This window comes from Vicugna pacos, chromosome 1 (genome assembly GCF_048564905.1).
Source record: "Vicugna pacos chromosome 1, VicPac4, whole genome shotgun sequence".
Lineage (NCBI taxonomy): Eukaryota > Metazoa > Chordata > Mammalia > Artiodactyla > Camelidae > Vicugna > Vicugna pacos.
The window spans coordinates 74417926-74435310 of NC_132987.1; the positions used below are offsets into that span (position 1 = coordinate 74417926).

The 17385-nt window shown below is 39.4% G+C and overlaps 1 protein-coding gene across 14 annotated transcripts in view; it reads right to left on the reverse strand.

Annotated features, from left to right (window-relative positions):
- PHLDB2 (pleckstrin homology like domain family B member 2) overlaps positions 1 to 17385 on the reverse strand; it is a 98719-nt gene that overhangs the window by 47322 nt on the left and 34012 nt on the right. For all 14 annotated transcript variants that reach the window (XM_072965450.1, XM_072965446.1, XM_072965441.1 and 11 more), the window contains exons 3-5: positions 11734 to 12117; positions 4885 to 5028; positions 2981 to 3118 (exon numbers count right to left, since the gene is read on the reverse strand). In XM_072965450.1, the coding sequence (XP_072821551.1) occupies positions 2981 to 3118; positions 4885 to 5028; positions 11734 to 12117 (666 nt within the window). The remainder of the gene's footprint in view (positions 1 to 2980; positions 3119 to 4884; positions 5029 to 11733; positions 12118 to 17385) is intronic.

The following is a 17385-nucleotide window of genomic DNA, read 5'->3' on the forward strand; positions in this document are numbered from 1 at the left end:
GGTTATTTAAAGCCATGACTATAAAAGAATGTGAGAGTATAAGAGAAGAGAGGTCTCAACAAGAGCTGGCAGATGTTAACCAGACATACTGTGGTGATTATTTCACAGTGCATGCAAATATCGACTCATTATGCTGTGCACCTGAAACTAAAATCATGTTATATGTCAATTATATGTCAATTTTTTAAAAGAGTGAAGGATTCAAGGCATATATCTTAGTTCAGAGCAATGAGAGCAAGCAGAATTTTTCTGTGGACTTCCGGGAAAGCCTGAGCTTGCTTTAAAGAAAGAGAAAAAAGAAGACAAGGGTTCAGATTAGAGACAAACACTCTAACGACTGGTTGGATTAGGGCAGAGGAAGAAGAAAAGGGAACTCAGATGGAGAAGTCAGAGAGGTAAGTAGGAGAAAGAGAAGGAAAACCAGAAGAGTGTGGTACATGGAGGCGAGGGGGAGGCGAGGGGAAGTGCCAAGGAAAAGAGCTGCCCCCGTCTCGATTGCAGCCCAGGGGTCAGATCACAAGAGGACGGAAAAGCGCCCAGTGGGTGGACGAGGCAGCAGTGAGGTCTTAACAGGAGCAAATCCCATGGAGCAGCAGAACAAGGATGGAAGGAATGGTTAACTGGGAACTGAGGAAGAGGACACACGGTGCACTGAGAAGACTATTTGAAAAGCTTGGTTATGCTGAAGAGAAACCAGCTAAGGCAGTTGCTAGAAGGAATTTTATTTTAAAATAATAATAATTATAAAAATAATGTTGACATACTGACAATAAATACCAGTAAAGAGGGAGAAGCTGGGGGGAGTGGGGCACAGAAGGACTGAAGACCTCAAGACAGAGAGCTGGCACTCTGAGCACACCTTAAGGGACAGATCTTTGAGGGGAAGAGAGAGCCTGCCTTAGCTGGGAAGAGAGGATGCTCTAATCTCTCACTGAAGTAGGTGGTGAGATCATCTCAGAGCCAGGGGGGGAAAGTGGACCAGAAGTTTGAACAGAGCAAAGGTATGAAATAGCCGTGCCATGAAATGGTGGAATAACTTTATGTGAGAAACAGTAATGCTGCCAAGCCGCATGGAGTCTCTATTTGAGTCTGGTTGTCAAGAATCTGCAGTAATATCATCTAGCCCGGTCTGTTCCCACTTCCCTCATTCTCCCCTGGAATCCCTCACCCAAAGCCAGTTTCTGCCATTTTTCACACCATGTGATGACAGACAATAATCCCATCTTCCGAGACCAACTAATCCCCTGACAGCTGCATGAGTTGGTTCCATACTTCAAGCCCCCACCGTCCCCTCTCCCATGCACGGCCTCTCCCAAACCACCGACACAATAATAGGAAAGATGTGGGTGGCCTCCTTGCTTGTTTCCACCCATGTTCCTGGAGGTCCGCCTTTACTTTAGGTCTGGAAAATACTACACAACTGTCCCTGGGAAGTGAGATTTAGTATTGACTCAATTTGCTTCACTTCTGTTAGAATCTGATGCTAATGACAGACAAACAGAATGTACAGGCCACGTCATATGTGGGCTACACAAAGATGAACAGCTACCTGGATGGAGAAGGCAGACAGGTTCAGAGGGAACTTGACAACCGATTCCTCTGTCCCACAAGTTTCCCAGTATGACATAAATAGTAAAATACTAATAAGCACCAAAACAGAGACATTTGATTCTTCCAGTGAAAGTTTCATGCTGTATCAGTGCAGAATCTTTGAAAGCCATAATCCTCCTGGGCGGCAGAACTAGACAATCAATCCTTTGGTACAGCTTTTGAGCTTTTACAGGAAAATATACCCACTACCCAAATGGATTCTTTCCTACTTCAAAGTCTGGAGCTAGAACGAACATACATAAAATTTAATATGAAAAAGATATGCGGTTTAATCTTGACAAGCAGGCAACCAAGAAATTGATACGGAGCTTTTAAGTTGATTTCAATTTCTAACAGTATCTTTTTGAGCTCACTCTCTGGCACCAAGATCAAATGCCCTTATTTATAGGCCTCAAACAAAGAGAAGCCCCCAAAGGAAGCCACATTCAGCAGAAATCTTTTCCACATATTATCACTCAAATTTATTCAAACTGAATTTTTTTTCTTTTTCTTATGTTAATGGAGAACATGATGAGCAAGAAAGAATGTGTTACAGCTCACTTGCTCTTTTCTTTCCCAAATTAGAATTTTAATTTTTAATTTAGGCTTAGTTTAGCTGTAACTACCTCAGAATATGAGAGGAGAGTAAGTGAAATATTTCCCAGAGAAAATAAACAAACAGAAAAACAAAACAACAACAATAAAAAACTCAACTGCCATCCTGAATTCTAAAAACTGCAAGAGGTTTTTTATACTTTCTCTAGGAGGTATTGGCCAACATTCAGGTTGTGGCCTGAAATGTGTAAGGTTTTTTCTAAAATAAGTGTCAACTGTGTCACAGACAGTTTTCACTTGGCCTTGTGTGAGGATCCCCTGAAGACTGCAATGCATCTTCCCAAGAGCAGTGCACTTGCATTGAAGCCAATGGCAAGGCGAGACAGATGAGATGCATGGTTCTCATTCATCTTTTTAATAAACAGAAAAATGAAAAGAGATGAGGCAACCATACCTGAATATGCTTAAGCCATCCCTACAGGACATCAATGGTAAATAAATTCCAAAGTACTAAAATGATTCTTTAAAAACAAAGTGGAAGCAGAAGAGCAGAAAGGCTGATGGAAAAAAGCTACTCACTCATCTCCAGCAGATACACCACCATGACTATCAGTTAAAGATCAGGGGCCACTCTTTCAGCCTCAGCTGCTCTGTACCTGATGGCTCTTAGTCTGCGACAACTTACCTCATCTTAGGCCTTGTTTCTGGTGCCACTGTCTCCGGGAACATGACACACAAATCCCAAACCATGGTAACTCATACAACATTTAAATTCAATCAAAGGGGACCACCATCTTGCCCATAAAATTAGCATTCAAATATAGGTTTCTTTTACCTTGGTCTTTTCACCAACAATGTTCTTTTCCAGTTCTGCTATTTTCCGGTTTAGATGATCCAAAATCTCCTTCTCTTTCATGAGTTCGGTTGTTTCTGATTTCTGTTCTCCATCCAAGAGAGCACATTCCATATCCAACTGAGGACACAAAACAAAGCTCAGAGGTGTTTCATCTTCAGGGAAATTTCTCAGCTGCCCACTTTAGAGGTGTATTTTTAACAGTGATAAATTTCAGGAAGTACTACCGTTATTAGCCAGACTGTGGAACTTAGGGAACACTCCACAGAGCCCATGTGAGACTCAGGATTCCTGTATCGGAAAGGAGAGGCCAGAATATACTTGCTAAGAGCACTGCTTATCTTCTAATTTAATTTTTCTGTGCTAACCCCTTTTCTGCTTACTTCTCAAGGGTATTTTGCCTATTCGCTTAGATTCAGGCTCAAGTATGAACCATCTTGGGAGCGGCCACGTCTTTGTTTGTTCCCAGAGCACGGGAAGTGAAAATTACACTCAGCCCAGCATGCGAGCATTGCATTCCTAGCGACGCCAGCAGGAGGGGCTTCCAGGGTCTGTGCAGAAGATGACAGCTGAGCAGTCCCCTCCCACTCATGGGCTACCTGCATCATCTGTGAGTACAGACACACACAAATCCTTCTTAGGCAGAGTCAGCCGCCCCGCCTCAGTTGATGGAGGTGTTAAAAAAATTGCCTCTTTCTTTAATTGCAATTATAGAATATGTCTGTCTCCTCCCTGGTTTGTAAACCTCTAGAAAGTGAGGTCTATGTTTGGTGCACATGTAAATTTCCCCGCAGTGTCAAGATGATACCCAACTCATATTTAACATGCTCAGAAAATGTCTCTTGGATTTGAACTTAAACATCTAAATACATGGCACATCACCTGACAGACCTTGAAGCAGGTCAGAAAGTATATACTAGTTAAGACAAAGTTGGTTATACAACACGTACATTAAAAATGGCTTCATATGTGCATCTAATTGGATTAAAAAAAAAGGAACAGAAGGAAGAGGGAAACGTAAAAAAAGGGCACTTTCCAGTATGGAGGTTCTTTAAAAAACCAGAGTTACCATATGATCCTACAATCCCACTCCTGGGCATATACCCAGAGAAAACTCTAATTCGAAAAGACACATGCACCCCAATGTTCATAGCAGCACTATTCAGAATATCCGGGACATGGAAGCAACTTAAATGTCCATCAACAGAGGACTGGATAAAGAAGATGTGATATATATATATACACACACATGTAATAGAATATCAGTCATAAAAAAGAATGAAATAATACCATTTGCAGCAACATGGATAGACCTAGAAATTATCACACTAAGTGAATTAACCCAGACAAAGATAAATATCATATGATATCACTTATATGTGAAATCTAAAAAAAAAAAAAGATACAAATGAACTTATTTACAAACCAGAAATAGACTCACAAATATAGAAAACAAACTTATGGTTACCAAAGGAGAAAGGAGGGGAGGGATAAATTGGGAGTCTGGGATTAACATATACACATTACTGTTCATAAAACAGATAAACAACAAGGACCTACTGTATAGCATAGGGAACTATACATAATATCTTGTAATAACCTATAATGGAAAAGAATCTGAAAAAGAATATATATGTATACGTATTACTGAATCACTTGGCTGTACACCTGAAACTAACCTAGCACTGTAAATCTACTATACCTCAAAAAAAAGTTTAAAACAAGGCAATTTTACCCATACATGTATCCACTGAACATATATTTGCTCATGTTGACTTCTATGCATTCTGCCTCCCAAGGCCTGTGCCCTAATAGGCATTGATATATTTAAGCTAAAGGAAAGAAAGGAAAAAGGGAGAGGGAACACGTGAACTCGTGGTTTATACCTCTCTGGAAGATTCCTCCATCTGGTCATTTATATCTTTGACCTTTTGTTCAAGCTCCTCTAGGTTGTTCAGAATTGCTATCCGGGACTCTTCCATCGCAGTCAACTCCTGAATCCTCTGTTCTTCACTCAGACCCTCTGGTGTCTGTGATTAATGAACAAACACAGAAAATTCACACTTCAATTCCAGAATTTCCTAGTTAAAAAAACAGTCACAAGTCTAGCGCTTCACAGTCTGTGTCTGTTTGGATTCAAAAGCATCCACATGACTGTTGATTCAGAACTCTGCCTTTTCCCATGGAGCCTCAGCAGGTAGGCTCTTAGGTTAGCTCCTACAAACCAGCTTCAGTGTACAAAGTCATATCCTTCTAAAGGCAAAATAACTAAGAGCCAAGTGACTAAGAGGAAGCTGTGGCCCACGGAGATTGTAGCACCTTCCCTTAGGTTAAGGACAACGTTTGGCAGAACAGAGAACTAGAATCTAGATGAGATTTTTGGCATTTTCCTTAGGGATGACTCTTGGGCATGCTGCTACCTTCATCACAAGCTCCATTTTCTCTCCCATCTCCAGGTAAGTGCATCTCCTACACAGACTCTAGAATCTCCATTGGGTCCCACTGCTAGGATTATCTGCAAATGAGCAATCATATTTATTTCCTTTCCAACACAAGGTGGAAAAGAAGGACACGTGGCACTTGTCCCCATCTCACTGAAATGTTCCCCAAAGTTAGTAACCAGGACAATATAGGCTTTATTACTTTGGTGACCTCCAAAATGATTTAAAACTACATCATTAATATTATGTTAATTCATGTTTCACTTTTTGCACCAGCACACTGTTTCCTAGTCTTTATACTAAGGGCCTTCTTCCTATGTAGTGAATAAGACTAACTGGGCCAATGGGCTTTTGTAAAATAAAATAGAATACTGGCCATTGTTCATAAAACTATTTCACGGAAAAACTGAGTTCTTTAACAAGAAATGAGAACGTCATGAAAGAAATTAAGTGAGAGAAGGCATACTTACACCCCTGAACAGAGTTGTAACAAATGCCCAGCAAAGAAAAGAGTATTTAGATCATACACACGGTCAAAATGTGACTGCCGAATATTTTAAGATGAGAATAAAGTGAATTGAAAACAGCTTCTTCTTTCAAGAATTTCAGGTTAGTTACCTTGGATATCACTTGGTGGAGACCAGTCTTTCTGGAAATCAGAAAGTATCAGGAGTGGGATATTATTTATTTAACTTTATCTCTCTTTGAAAAAGAGGTAATTTCTTTGCATCAGGAAGTCAATAATTATATCATTCCACAATTGGAAATTGAAAACAGCAGCCCCGTTAAGTAAATTATTGAAGAATACTCACTAACCACTGAAAAGAATATTCAAATTAACCAAAGAAACCATTTAAATTCTGTGTACCTCATTAAGTTCATTTACTATGCTTAACAATCCTAAAAATCACTTTAAGAAGATAGGGATCTTGTCAGATTCTTTATTCATATTCTTTATTCTTTTTACCCTACTTTGCTGTTCAAGGAGATGAAACCATTGAGAAGTCACATATGTCAGGTTGATTTAGAGAAAAGGTATGCAGGCCTTCCAATCTTTGACATTCCACTTTTTAATTGTCCTCTTAAATCTTATCAACTAATGAAACAATAGCTGACCTTTTTTCACAGACAATGAATCTCATCGACCTAATACTTGGCTGCCTGTTTTAGGGCATGAGGGGTGCCTGCAACAGTGAATGGCATTCCTAAATCACTGATGAGTAATCCTAGCAGGAAAGCCTCAAGAAGGCCAGTATCCTGTCGGGTCAACAGTTCATATTAGGTTTCAGCTTCCAACATGGTTTAAAAATATCTCTCTCATTGGTGGAAGCAGAACATTAAGAGAAAACAAAAACTGAACAATCTGCAAAACTATAAAGATAAGTAAAAGTGGCAATTATTAATATCTATATAACTCAGTTTCTAGAAAATTTATCATGATAGGTATATTTAATAATAGACAACTTGAGAGTTTGTAGCAATAAATGCTATCTAGGAAATGACTGTGTTTTTTTTACTGTTAAGTTACTTATAAAAAGCAAAAATCTTCAAAAGGCACTCTAAAATTTTGGTTTGTAATAGAATGGGATGAGGATACTGTAATCTCATTTATATACAAATTAAAAAAAAAAACAATAGAGAGCCAAGGGTGTGGTAGCTTTAGTTTTATGGTGACAGAAAAAGGTGAAATTTTAATCTATCTGGGACTTTTTTTTATAGCAATGGATAGGATTTCACTGAGAGTGACGTGTTTGGATAAAAGCACATGTATGTGCATCCCCAAATATGCCGTATTCAGGGTAACTTGCCACACACACAAACACACACAGAAATAGGAGAGGGCTGGGACAACACACTCTGCAGCCACCTTTTTTTGGGAGGGGGGGTATATTTCTTCTTAGAAACTTCCTATGACCAGAGAAGGTTGCAGGTGTGAGGACTTTCCACTGTAGACAGAATGATTACTCATGAAGAAAAGAGTCAAACAGTTTTTATCACAAGGGAAAAAACATTTTTTGGCAAAAATATGAGGTGATGGACATTAACAATTTATTGCAGTAATCATTCTGCAAACTATGTAAGTCAAGTCATTACACTGTATTCCTTACATTTATACAGTGCTGTGTGTCAGTTATATCCCAAAACTGCATGGACCGTACACAAGAAATTGACACAATGCTATAAACTGAACTATACTTCAATAAATTCTTTTTTAAATTGCATGAAAACAAAAAAGAGAAGAGTAAGCTATACCTGCCTTTCACCTCAGATGGTGGTAGACAGGTTCACAAAAGGCAATTGAAATGAACATATTTCCAAGGTCATCTGCAATTTTTTGGTCACCTGCATCTTTGCGTTAGGTAAAGAAAAGTCTAGAATGGTATATCTTAAGTTTCCTAAATATCATTAAAATTTTTGTTTCATTAAATCAGTTTCGAGTGTTTTTCACATTCCTCTCTTCTCCATTAATCCTCAGATCAGTTAACAACAAACACTATACTCTAAATAATCCAGTGAGCAGATTACTCAGAGGAAGAGCATCTAAAACAAATAATCAGGACTTTACAAATGATCTCCTCTATCTCCTGTCTCAAGGTCTTCAAAATGCAATACATGAAAAACCCATTCCCTGGAACCTATCATGCTCTCAGCTGCATGCTGTCTAAGCCGCTGTGCGGTACCCAGCGGTGCCCTTGACATCTCCTGTCTCTAACAGAGGCACAGTCTTCTATCACTTGCCGCAGGGAGGCTCCTCCAAGCTGCAGAGGCCTCCTATTCCACAAAGGCAGATTTGAGCGATGGAGAGCATCTGTCATGATCTGCTCATTGATACTTCGACAGCTTTCTTGTCACAGCCCTCTTCAGGAGGGAACTTGTCTCCCAAAAGTCAGTCCTTAGAGCACGCGGGTCACCATTTTAACAAAAGTCTCCAGATCTCCATGAAGGAAGAAATATGAAAGGATTTACAATGAAAAGAAAGTGAAGGAAGCCCAATGGCTGATGACAACAGATCAAATGTTTAAATGAGGGGTCATTTACTTTGCCCAACACCAGTAACTTTTGATTTTTACCCCAGATCCTAGCATCTAACAGTTGCAACTTTCTGGCAATAGGGACAGATGTCCTATTCATAATCACTCTCCACTGAGAATCAGGAAGGCAAACTTGGTCATTAAAAGAAAGAAGGATTGAATGGTCCAGAGTCCTGATACATGTGATGGGAGAACTCAAGAGGTAGGTAAGGACTTCTGACTAGGAACATTCAGTGCACAAGTCTTGCTGCAGCCAAACAAACAAAAGTAAAAACAAAGACACAAACTCCCCTAAGTAATACTCCATGTGATAAACTACCTGGAGAATTTAGTACAATGATAGCATCTTTCTCTTAAAAGAATCAGTATGTATTCTTCTCTTAAAAAAAAAACTAATTAATGTACTTTTAAAAAATTATTTGTTCTTTGGGCATGATTGCCAAGAATCTCAGAGTTGAACTTAATGGTCAGAGTTACTTAAATAAATTAACCAATCCCATTTATCCTTGAATAAATAAATACTTATGATTATGGTAACTTCTCTCTTATACAATATTTTTGGTGTTCTAATTTTATTCTAATAAAATTTATATCTTTTATTATACAGTCTCAAATACTTTCTAGAAAATGGGTAGGGAAATAGATTTTTTTTAATTTCATAGAAAAAAATATTCTTAACTTGTTGAAAAAAGTAATACCAAAAGAGTTTACTTGAAATCTTTTTAAGAGATTCTCAAATTTGGAAGACATGTTTAGATCAGCAAACAACAACCAGAAAACTAAGTAATAATTATGACTACATATAAATGTTAAGCTCCTAGACACCCCCAAAAAATCAATAATAAAGTCAAAGGGAAGACCACTCATGATAAAGGACTAATTTCCTTGATTTCCTTACCATCAATAGTTCCAACTACTGAGTAAAAACAAGACAAAACATTTTTTTTTAAATGGGTGAAGAGGAAGACAAGGGATATCAAGATGGTGGAACAGGAGGATGCTGAGCTCACCTCCCTCACAAACACATCAAGAATACATCTACAAGACAACAAGAGTACACCTACAAGACAAAGACAACAGAACTCCTATAAAGTTATATCTCAACATACCCACAGCTAACAACATACTCGATGGTAAAAAGCTGAAAGCTTTTCCTCTAGAATCAGGTAGAAGACAAATATGCCCACTCTCACTACTTCTATTTAACATAGTATTGGAAGCTGTAGCCATGGCAAGCAGACAAGAAATAAAAGGCATCCAAATTGGAAGGAGAGAAGAAAAACTGTCACTGTTTGCAGATGACATGACCACATATACAAAACTCTAAAGTCTCCACCAAAATTTAATTAGGTCCCCCCCCAAAAAATGGGAACTAATTAAACTTAAAAGCTTTTGCATATCAAAGGAAACCACCGACAAAATGAAAAGACAATCTATTGAATGGAAGACAATGACGTGCAGAAGATCTGAACAGACATTTTCCCAAAGACATACAGATGGCCAACAGGCACATGAAAAGATGTTCAACATCAATGATGAACAGAGAAACATAAATCAAAACCACACTGAGATATCACCTCACACCTGTCAGAATAGCTATCGCCAAAAAGACCACAAATAACAAATGTTGGCAAGGATATGAAGAAAAAGGGACCCTACTACATTGTTTGTGGGAATTTAAGCTGGTGCAACCACCGTGGAAAACAGCATAGTGGTCTTCAAAAAAACGAAAAGAGAATTACCATATGATCCAGCAATTCCACTCCTGGGAATAGACCCAAAGCAAAAGAAAAGTAATTTGGGAAAATATATGCACCTCAGTGTTCACAGCAGCATTATTTACAATAGCCAAGATATGGAAGCAACCTAAGTGTCCATCAACAGATGAATGGATAAAGAGGATCTGGTATATATACATAATGGAATATTACTTAGCCATACAAAAGAACAAAATTTTCCCATTTGCAACAACATAGATGAACCTGGAGGATATGCTTAGTGAAATAAGTCAGCTAGAAAAAGACAAATACTATATGTTGGTACTTATATGTGGAATCTTAAAAAAAATAAAACAAACAAACGTAACAAAACAGAAACAAACTGACAGATATAGAGGACAAACTAGTGGTTACCAGTAGGGGGAGGCATGGAAGAGGGGCAAGATACGGGTAGGGGATTAATAGAGTTACAAAAACTATGTATAAAATAAATAAGATATAAGGATATATTGTACAAAACAGGGAATATAGCCAATATTTTATAACTTTAAATGTAGAATAATCTATAAAAATATTAAATCATCATATTGCACATCTAAAACTAATTTAATATTGTAAATCAACAATACTTTAAAAAGTTAAATAAATAATAAGTAAAAAAAGGTGTCCCCCAAAATGAGTGAAGAACATGAGTGTGTCAAAATAAAAATTAACAACTAAAAATATGAAAAGATGTCCAACTTTATGCATAATTATAGGCAAGCAAATTAAAATACCATTAACTTAGCAAATTGAAAATTTTTGATAATACACAACCTTGCCAAGTGTATGAAGAACAAGGTGCACGTATAAACTGTTACTCAAAGTGTCACCAGGAAATACAATTTTTTGAGAGTATAATTTGGAAATTTGATTAAAACAAATAGCATGCAAACTCTCTGATCTACCAATTTCACTTTTAGTAAGTGATCCCACAGATACATTTGCACAACTGTACTAATATAATATATATATTCTAGAATGTTTGCTGCCTATAGATTTTATTAGTAAAAAGCTAGAAACAATTTAAATAATATTTCCAAACAACAGAATACTAGTCAACCATTAATAAGAATGAGGCAGAGCTGTGTATAGTGATATGCAAAGATGCTCAAGACATTCAGGGAGGGAAAAAGTCATGCAGAACACTGTGCATATGTATATGTGTGTCTATGTTTGTAATATATGGCTGTGCACAGAAATATTGGGAAGGCATGTCAGACACTTTGTGCTTCTCTCTCAGGTGTACAACTGGAAGGGGGCAGGGAGAAGAGAATTTTTTCTCTTTCTACTTTTCTGCACTGCTACATTTTCCAGAGTGCAAATTTGTTACTTTATAGTAAACATTCTAATTTGCTGTGCCATGTTTAGCTAATTACCTCTTAAATTGAAGCTTCACTGAAAACATTTTGGAAAACACGCGTGATAAACCTCTAAGGTCCAGGCCAGTGCAGATGCACGGCCCTAGGTCCTAAGTCCCAGTCTCTGGGCCCTGCCAGCTTTACCTTTGGTAGGATACTTAGGTACGTGGACTCGCTGGAAGTTTTCAGAAAGGCAGAGGAGGGTGGTGGGGGAGTCCTGGTGAGGTCCCTGAGCAGTTCATCATTCCTGGTGCTCCTGGGGGAAAGGAAGCTGGCACTGCTCTGACTGAGGCTCCCAAAGACGGCCAGGTCCGCATCGTGGAGAGAGCTTTTCTGGTGGCACCTGTATCTGGTGTCAGGGCTCACCAGGGCTTCTTCAAACACAGACTCCTCGTCAGAAAGCTGCAGCTTCTCCAGCTCCTTATTGATTTTCTGCACATCTGCCACAGTGGTGCCAGTGGACAAGCGGCTGTCAGGCTTTGTGTACTCAGCACAGAGACTGAGGATGGTCTCCAGACGCTGTCTCTCCTAGAACACAGAGGAGGGAAGGTCAGTGAGTTTCTGAGAAGGAGACAGCTCCAAACAAGAAGACTAAAGAGAGGCTGGGATTACGGGTGCTTTCAACCCACACAGACAACCACACAGATACTCAGCTGGTGATGATTTTCCATCATCTTTGATAAACCCATTTATAGCTGCAGATGAAACCTGGGTTTACAATGCCTGACTTTCCTTCCAAACTCAATTCTGGTTGCCCCTTATACCTGTATACCCTAGTGCTGGTCCTAGCACATACTGGCACCCAGTGAGCCTTTTTTTGATTTATCAATGCTCCAAATATTTCAAAAGTTTTTTAAGATTTCCCTTTAAAAATCTTCACCCTCTTCCTTCTCTTTATTACCTACCTTCAACAATATCTAGCTCTTTCATCACTGTAGACTTAATGTTTACACTTACAATTAATTGTCTGTTTCCTATAGAGATATTCTACTGTTAGACACACAAAAGGAAAACACTACTTTAAAAATGTTTTAATTTTAAAAAAGTTTTAATTTAAAAGGCATATGGGATCTTCAACTTTTTTTCTTGAAATACTTCACGTTTTTCAATTTTTTTTGTCTTATCACCATGTAAAGGTCTTTTCCACCAATTTCTCATATGAATAATTAAATTAATTTTTAAAATGTTGTAAGAAAATAAACATTTAACATCATGTCCAGATACAGGACATCAACATATTTCAAATTGTGAGATCATTAAATTTTTTATTCATTTAGCTGGAAAATAGAATGACAGTTTATTTATTTTTTAAAAAATCAATACATATGCCATTGATGTAGATAATGGTACCACTAACTGACATTTCACCAAGGTCCCATGCAAAACAGGTAGTTATTTCTGATTTGGACTTTAAGTACATTAACTATACATTTGTGAACAAGGGGATATAATTTACAAATACTCATCATCAGCACTTTCGCCTCTCACATTAATTCCAGTGCCAAAATGAAAAGAAAAAAAAATCTGTTGTGATTACAACTACCACACTGAAAAGAGAATTCAAAAGCCTTCCACAGAAAAACATTTTTCCAAACTAGTTATCAGTTATAAAACAGAAAAATGCTAAGCAGATCGGGCTGCTGTTTTTCATTTCTAATCGCAGCAAATTTGTAAAGAGAAAATTCTGAAGGCAGTTCACTCTTTATTAGTTGAAGGGGATCAAATAGAAACGTCAAATAGAAACAGACTACCACAATTCCCTGGTTTCCATTAAATACATTCGTTATAATGACCAAACAGAATAAAATGACTTTTATCTGTCCTCTAAAGTACTCTCCCCAACCAAAAAATGCAATAGCTCGATCAACCGGACTATTAAGCTGGTTCTTCGAAGCCCCCACCTCCCATTCACTGCCTGAACTTCTGGACTCCAGCTGCCGCTCCGTCCTCATGGCCTCGCCGCACGGAAGGCACTCAGAGCTGTTCCACCTCATCCCAGGCATGTCAGCACAGGTCCATCCAGGAGCCTTGGTGCTTATTTATCTCCGCAGCTGCCACCAGCTGCCAAGCCCTACCCACCTCAGCGTTGTGGGGAGGGAGCGGGGGGTAGGGGAGACACAGCATTCATTGCGTTATTTAAACTTCTCCAACAATCTAGAAAGGTCTGCATGGGCATATGCAGAAACAAGAGCAAGGGCACATATGAGGAAGGGACAGGAACAAGATGTTGCAATTTACCCCTTCTCAAGAGTATCTGCATTAGAGGCTAATCTCCAAAGAAAAGTTCTCTTTCTGCCATGTAAGGTGATTTAAGTTGAAGCATCTAAACTCAGTCTTTGCTAATCTTCATGCATCAGCCTTGACGTTCATGACATTTGGGATTATTAGAAAGTTAGCAGTTTCTGTTCACCAGGGCACTAATGAACAAGTGTGGTCTTCAAAAGCATGACAAGTATTTCTATAATACATAGCAAAATTCCTCCCACCTCTCCTTCCCAAAATAGTTTCTTCTGCTGCCAGTGCTATTGCTTAATTCCAGAGGGAATAAACGATCCCAGACTTAAGATGGATGCTATTTCAGACAGTGAAACAGTATTCAAAGGCTGGTGCACAGGAAGTTTGGTCTAGTGGTATGTGCTCCTCTCTATTCTTATCACCCCACTCCCAGCCAATCTGTTCAGGCTTGGAGCACACACGCACGCAGCACCGCTGCCCACGGGTCTAACAGAAATCCAGGCTGCGCCGAGACACACTGGCCCCGTAAAAGCTGCACTGAAGAAAAATAAGCTGCTGATGAGACCTGCGTCACAAGTCTGCAAGGCATTTCAGAAAGCACGAGAAGCCTTTTAAGGAAAAGCCTGAACAGAATTTGCCCTCATAATCCTCCCTCGAGCCCGCTTTGTCCTGCCCGTTCATCACACCAATATCCTCCACTCTGCATGACCTAAAACGAGGGTGGCCATTCCACCCAGGACACTTTTGAGAATCAAATGGGGCACTATTAATAATTATGCTGGGACAGCAAGCACAAACTGGGACTGGCAACCTGAGACGTAACGGCTGTCTTCCTAAAATTCAATTTTCTTTGACGCTTCACCTGACAATCTGCTGAGTTAGGCGGCCACCCTCTTTAAGATCTCCAGTTCCCACCCACCTTTCCAAACCAGCAATCCACTGCATACTGTCCTGAAAAGGCACCAGCAGAGAGCCTAAATGGCCCAAAACACTGGTGTTCAGGGAGTAGAATGTAGGTCACTTTGAATCACATTATTTAAAACACATTTTAATTTTTTTCTCCTTCTCTATTTTCCCTTTCCTCCATCTCCATATACCGCATGCATCAAAGAAAGCTGTGAAGGGGACACAAGAGCTTAACAAATATACCTGAAGAACAGGGTGCACAGTTCTTTCCCTGAGTGGTCAAAAATAAAAAAAACCTGTCTTTTTGACCTCAGAGCTTGCTTTCTTTTTCAGAGGAAAGTGTCTGGCGTTGTCCCACTGGAGTTCACAACCCTCAGTCGGGGACCTCATCCATCTCCTCTACCCATCCAGTCCTCTCGCAACCAACAGCAGCCAGCCCAGGCCGTGGGACCACAAACATAACACAGAAATAAATTATGCAGAAAGTCAGGTGCTGATACTTAAGCACAGGTGAAGTTTTTGTCAAAATCCCTCTTTTATAATTAAATTTGTTGGGTCATTTATTACCTAAAACGAAGGGTCAACTTTTAATGATTTAAATACTTCAGTTGAAAAGAGTTTTTTTTCTCTATTTAAGATGACCTATTACAACTGATAAATGTGACCTCTCTCTTCTGTTAACTCTAAGGATTCAATGTCTCCATATCTTCAGTTCAGTAATAATCTATTGAGTTACTCTCTGCCCAGTAATGTGCTAAGGATACAAAGAGGAAAAAAGACAGCATTTCTACCCTCAGATCTTTAACAAGAGGCACAAATAGTCAATCAAAGACATAGCGATAACAGAGGTTTACAAAAAAAACCTATGGATTCTTTATGGGAAAGCAATGCACAAAAATTACAGAAAAAGAAATTTGAGTTGAGTCCTCAGGATAAATAAGTCTGCCTGGTCTGCTGGACAAGTGGGCAGGCATTTCTGTAAAGGAACCATATAAACAAAGGGCATAGAGTCGTGGATTATCATAGCATGCTCAGAGATCAGCAACTACTATGTGACAAGAGAGATGGGGTTCTTTGGAAGAAGAGGGATGAGGTACCTGCAAGACATGGGCCAGATTTCTTCCTCTTTATATCAGGACTCAATGATCCCAATATTCTAAATTAACTCTGGTAATAAATTCATAGAGTTCACCAGCAAGAGTCACAGACCTTGGTCTGAAAGTGGACGGCAGACTGAAAAGAGCTGGAGTTGACAGCAAGTAACCAGAACTTCCAGGATTCCATGATCTAGTCCTGACATTTAGGTAAGAAGGTCATCTCTGTCCTACCCGATAGGAGTGTTTTTGTTCATTAGGGCAAGGTTGGCCACACCAGATAACCCAAGGGTGGGGACTGGCCACTCTAGAAAGACCAACCAAGTGATTTAGTGTGGAAGCTTTAGGTCATGGGGTATCAATCAACCTGGAGACAGAGATTAACCATGTGGGCAATCAATCAGTCATGCCTGCGTGATGAAGTCCTATAAAAACTCTGGACACACTCAGGTAACGTTCCCTGGTGGCACAATCCATGTGTGTTGTCACACACCAGTGGGAGTACAGTAACAAATTCTGACTCCAAAGGGAGGGGACAGAGGAAGCTTCATGCCTGGAAACTTCTGACTCTGCCTTCTGTGTCTCTTCCTTTGGTTGATAGCCTTTCCCTGTATATATATAGTCACAATATTGTGACTATAATAGCTTTCAGCGGGATCTGTAAGTCTTTCTGTGCAATTACTGAACCTGAGGGTGGTTTGGGGAACACCCTGAACTTGCAGTTAGTGTCTTGGAGACAGTGCCCTTTAACCTTGTCATTGGCCTTATAATGACCCAAACATGGCCTCAGTATCGTTTTTATCAGTTGAGAAAAACGACCTGATTAAGAAACAGTACATATAAGTAAGGAGTTCTTATTGTTTGGTTTTACAAATTATCTTCATGGAAGTTAGTTCAATATCTAGCTAAAAACATTTTATTTTATAAGCTGGCCTGGAAGTCTGCATTCAGGCTTCCGGTGAGGAAAGCGCTTTACTCTGCCAGCCGGAGTATAAGCAGGTGTGTGCGTGTGCCCCGCCAGAAGGGCTGAGCTGGAAAGACGCACATCCGACAAACAAAAGATGATTTTGTGGGACGGTGTCTGTTCCGGAGGCAACTGCAAGATATTTGGAGAGTTACTAATAAAGTGACAGCTACTAATTGATAAACAAACACTTGTTATACACCTATAACTAGTAGGACGTTGTATCACATACACCTATCCTCCCCCACAGTAATGGATAACCAAGGACTAAGGGAGAGTAAGACATATGCAGATAACTAGGACCACTTACCACTCAGTGAGTTTTCAGTACCTGCTTCTCAAATACACTCAATACACTCCAATGCACAGACACTGCCGAAGTAGATCCAGGCCATCTTGCTTAAACTCCGTAAATATCCCTCCTCTGTCATCTTTATCGAGCTGGTCCTCCTTTCCTCACTGTACCATAGTGGCTGAAAGCAGGAACTCTGGGGCCAGACTGCTTGGACTTGAATGCTGATTCCATAGCTACTGGTGTGGCCCTAAATGACTCGAGTCATTTAGCTTCTCTGAGTCTTAGTATAAAACAGGGGATTA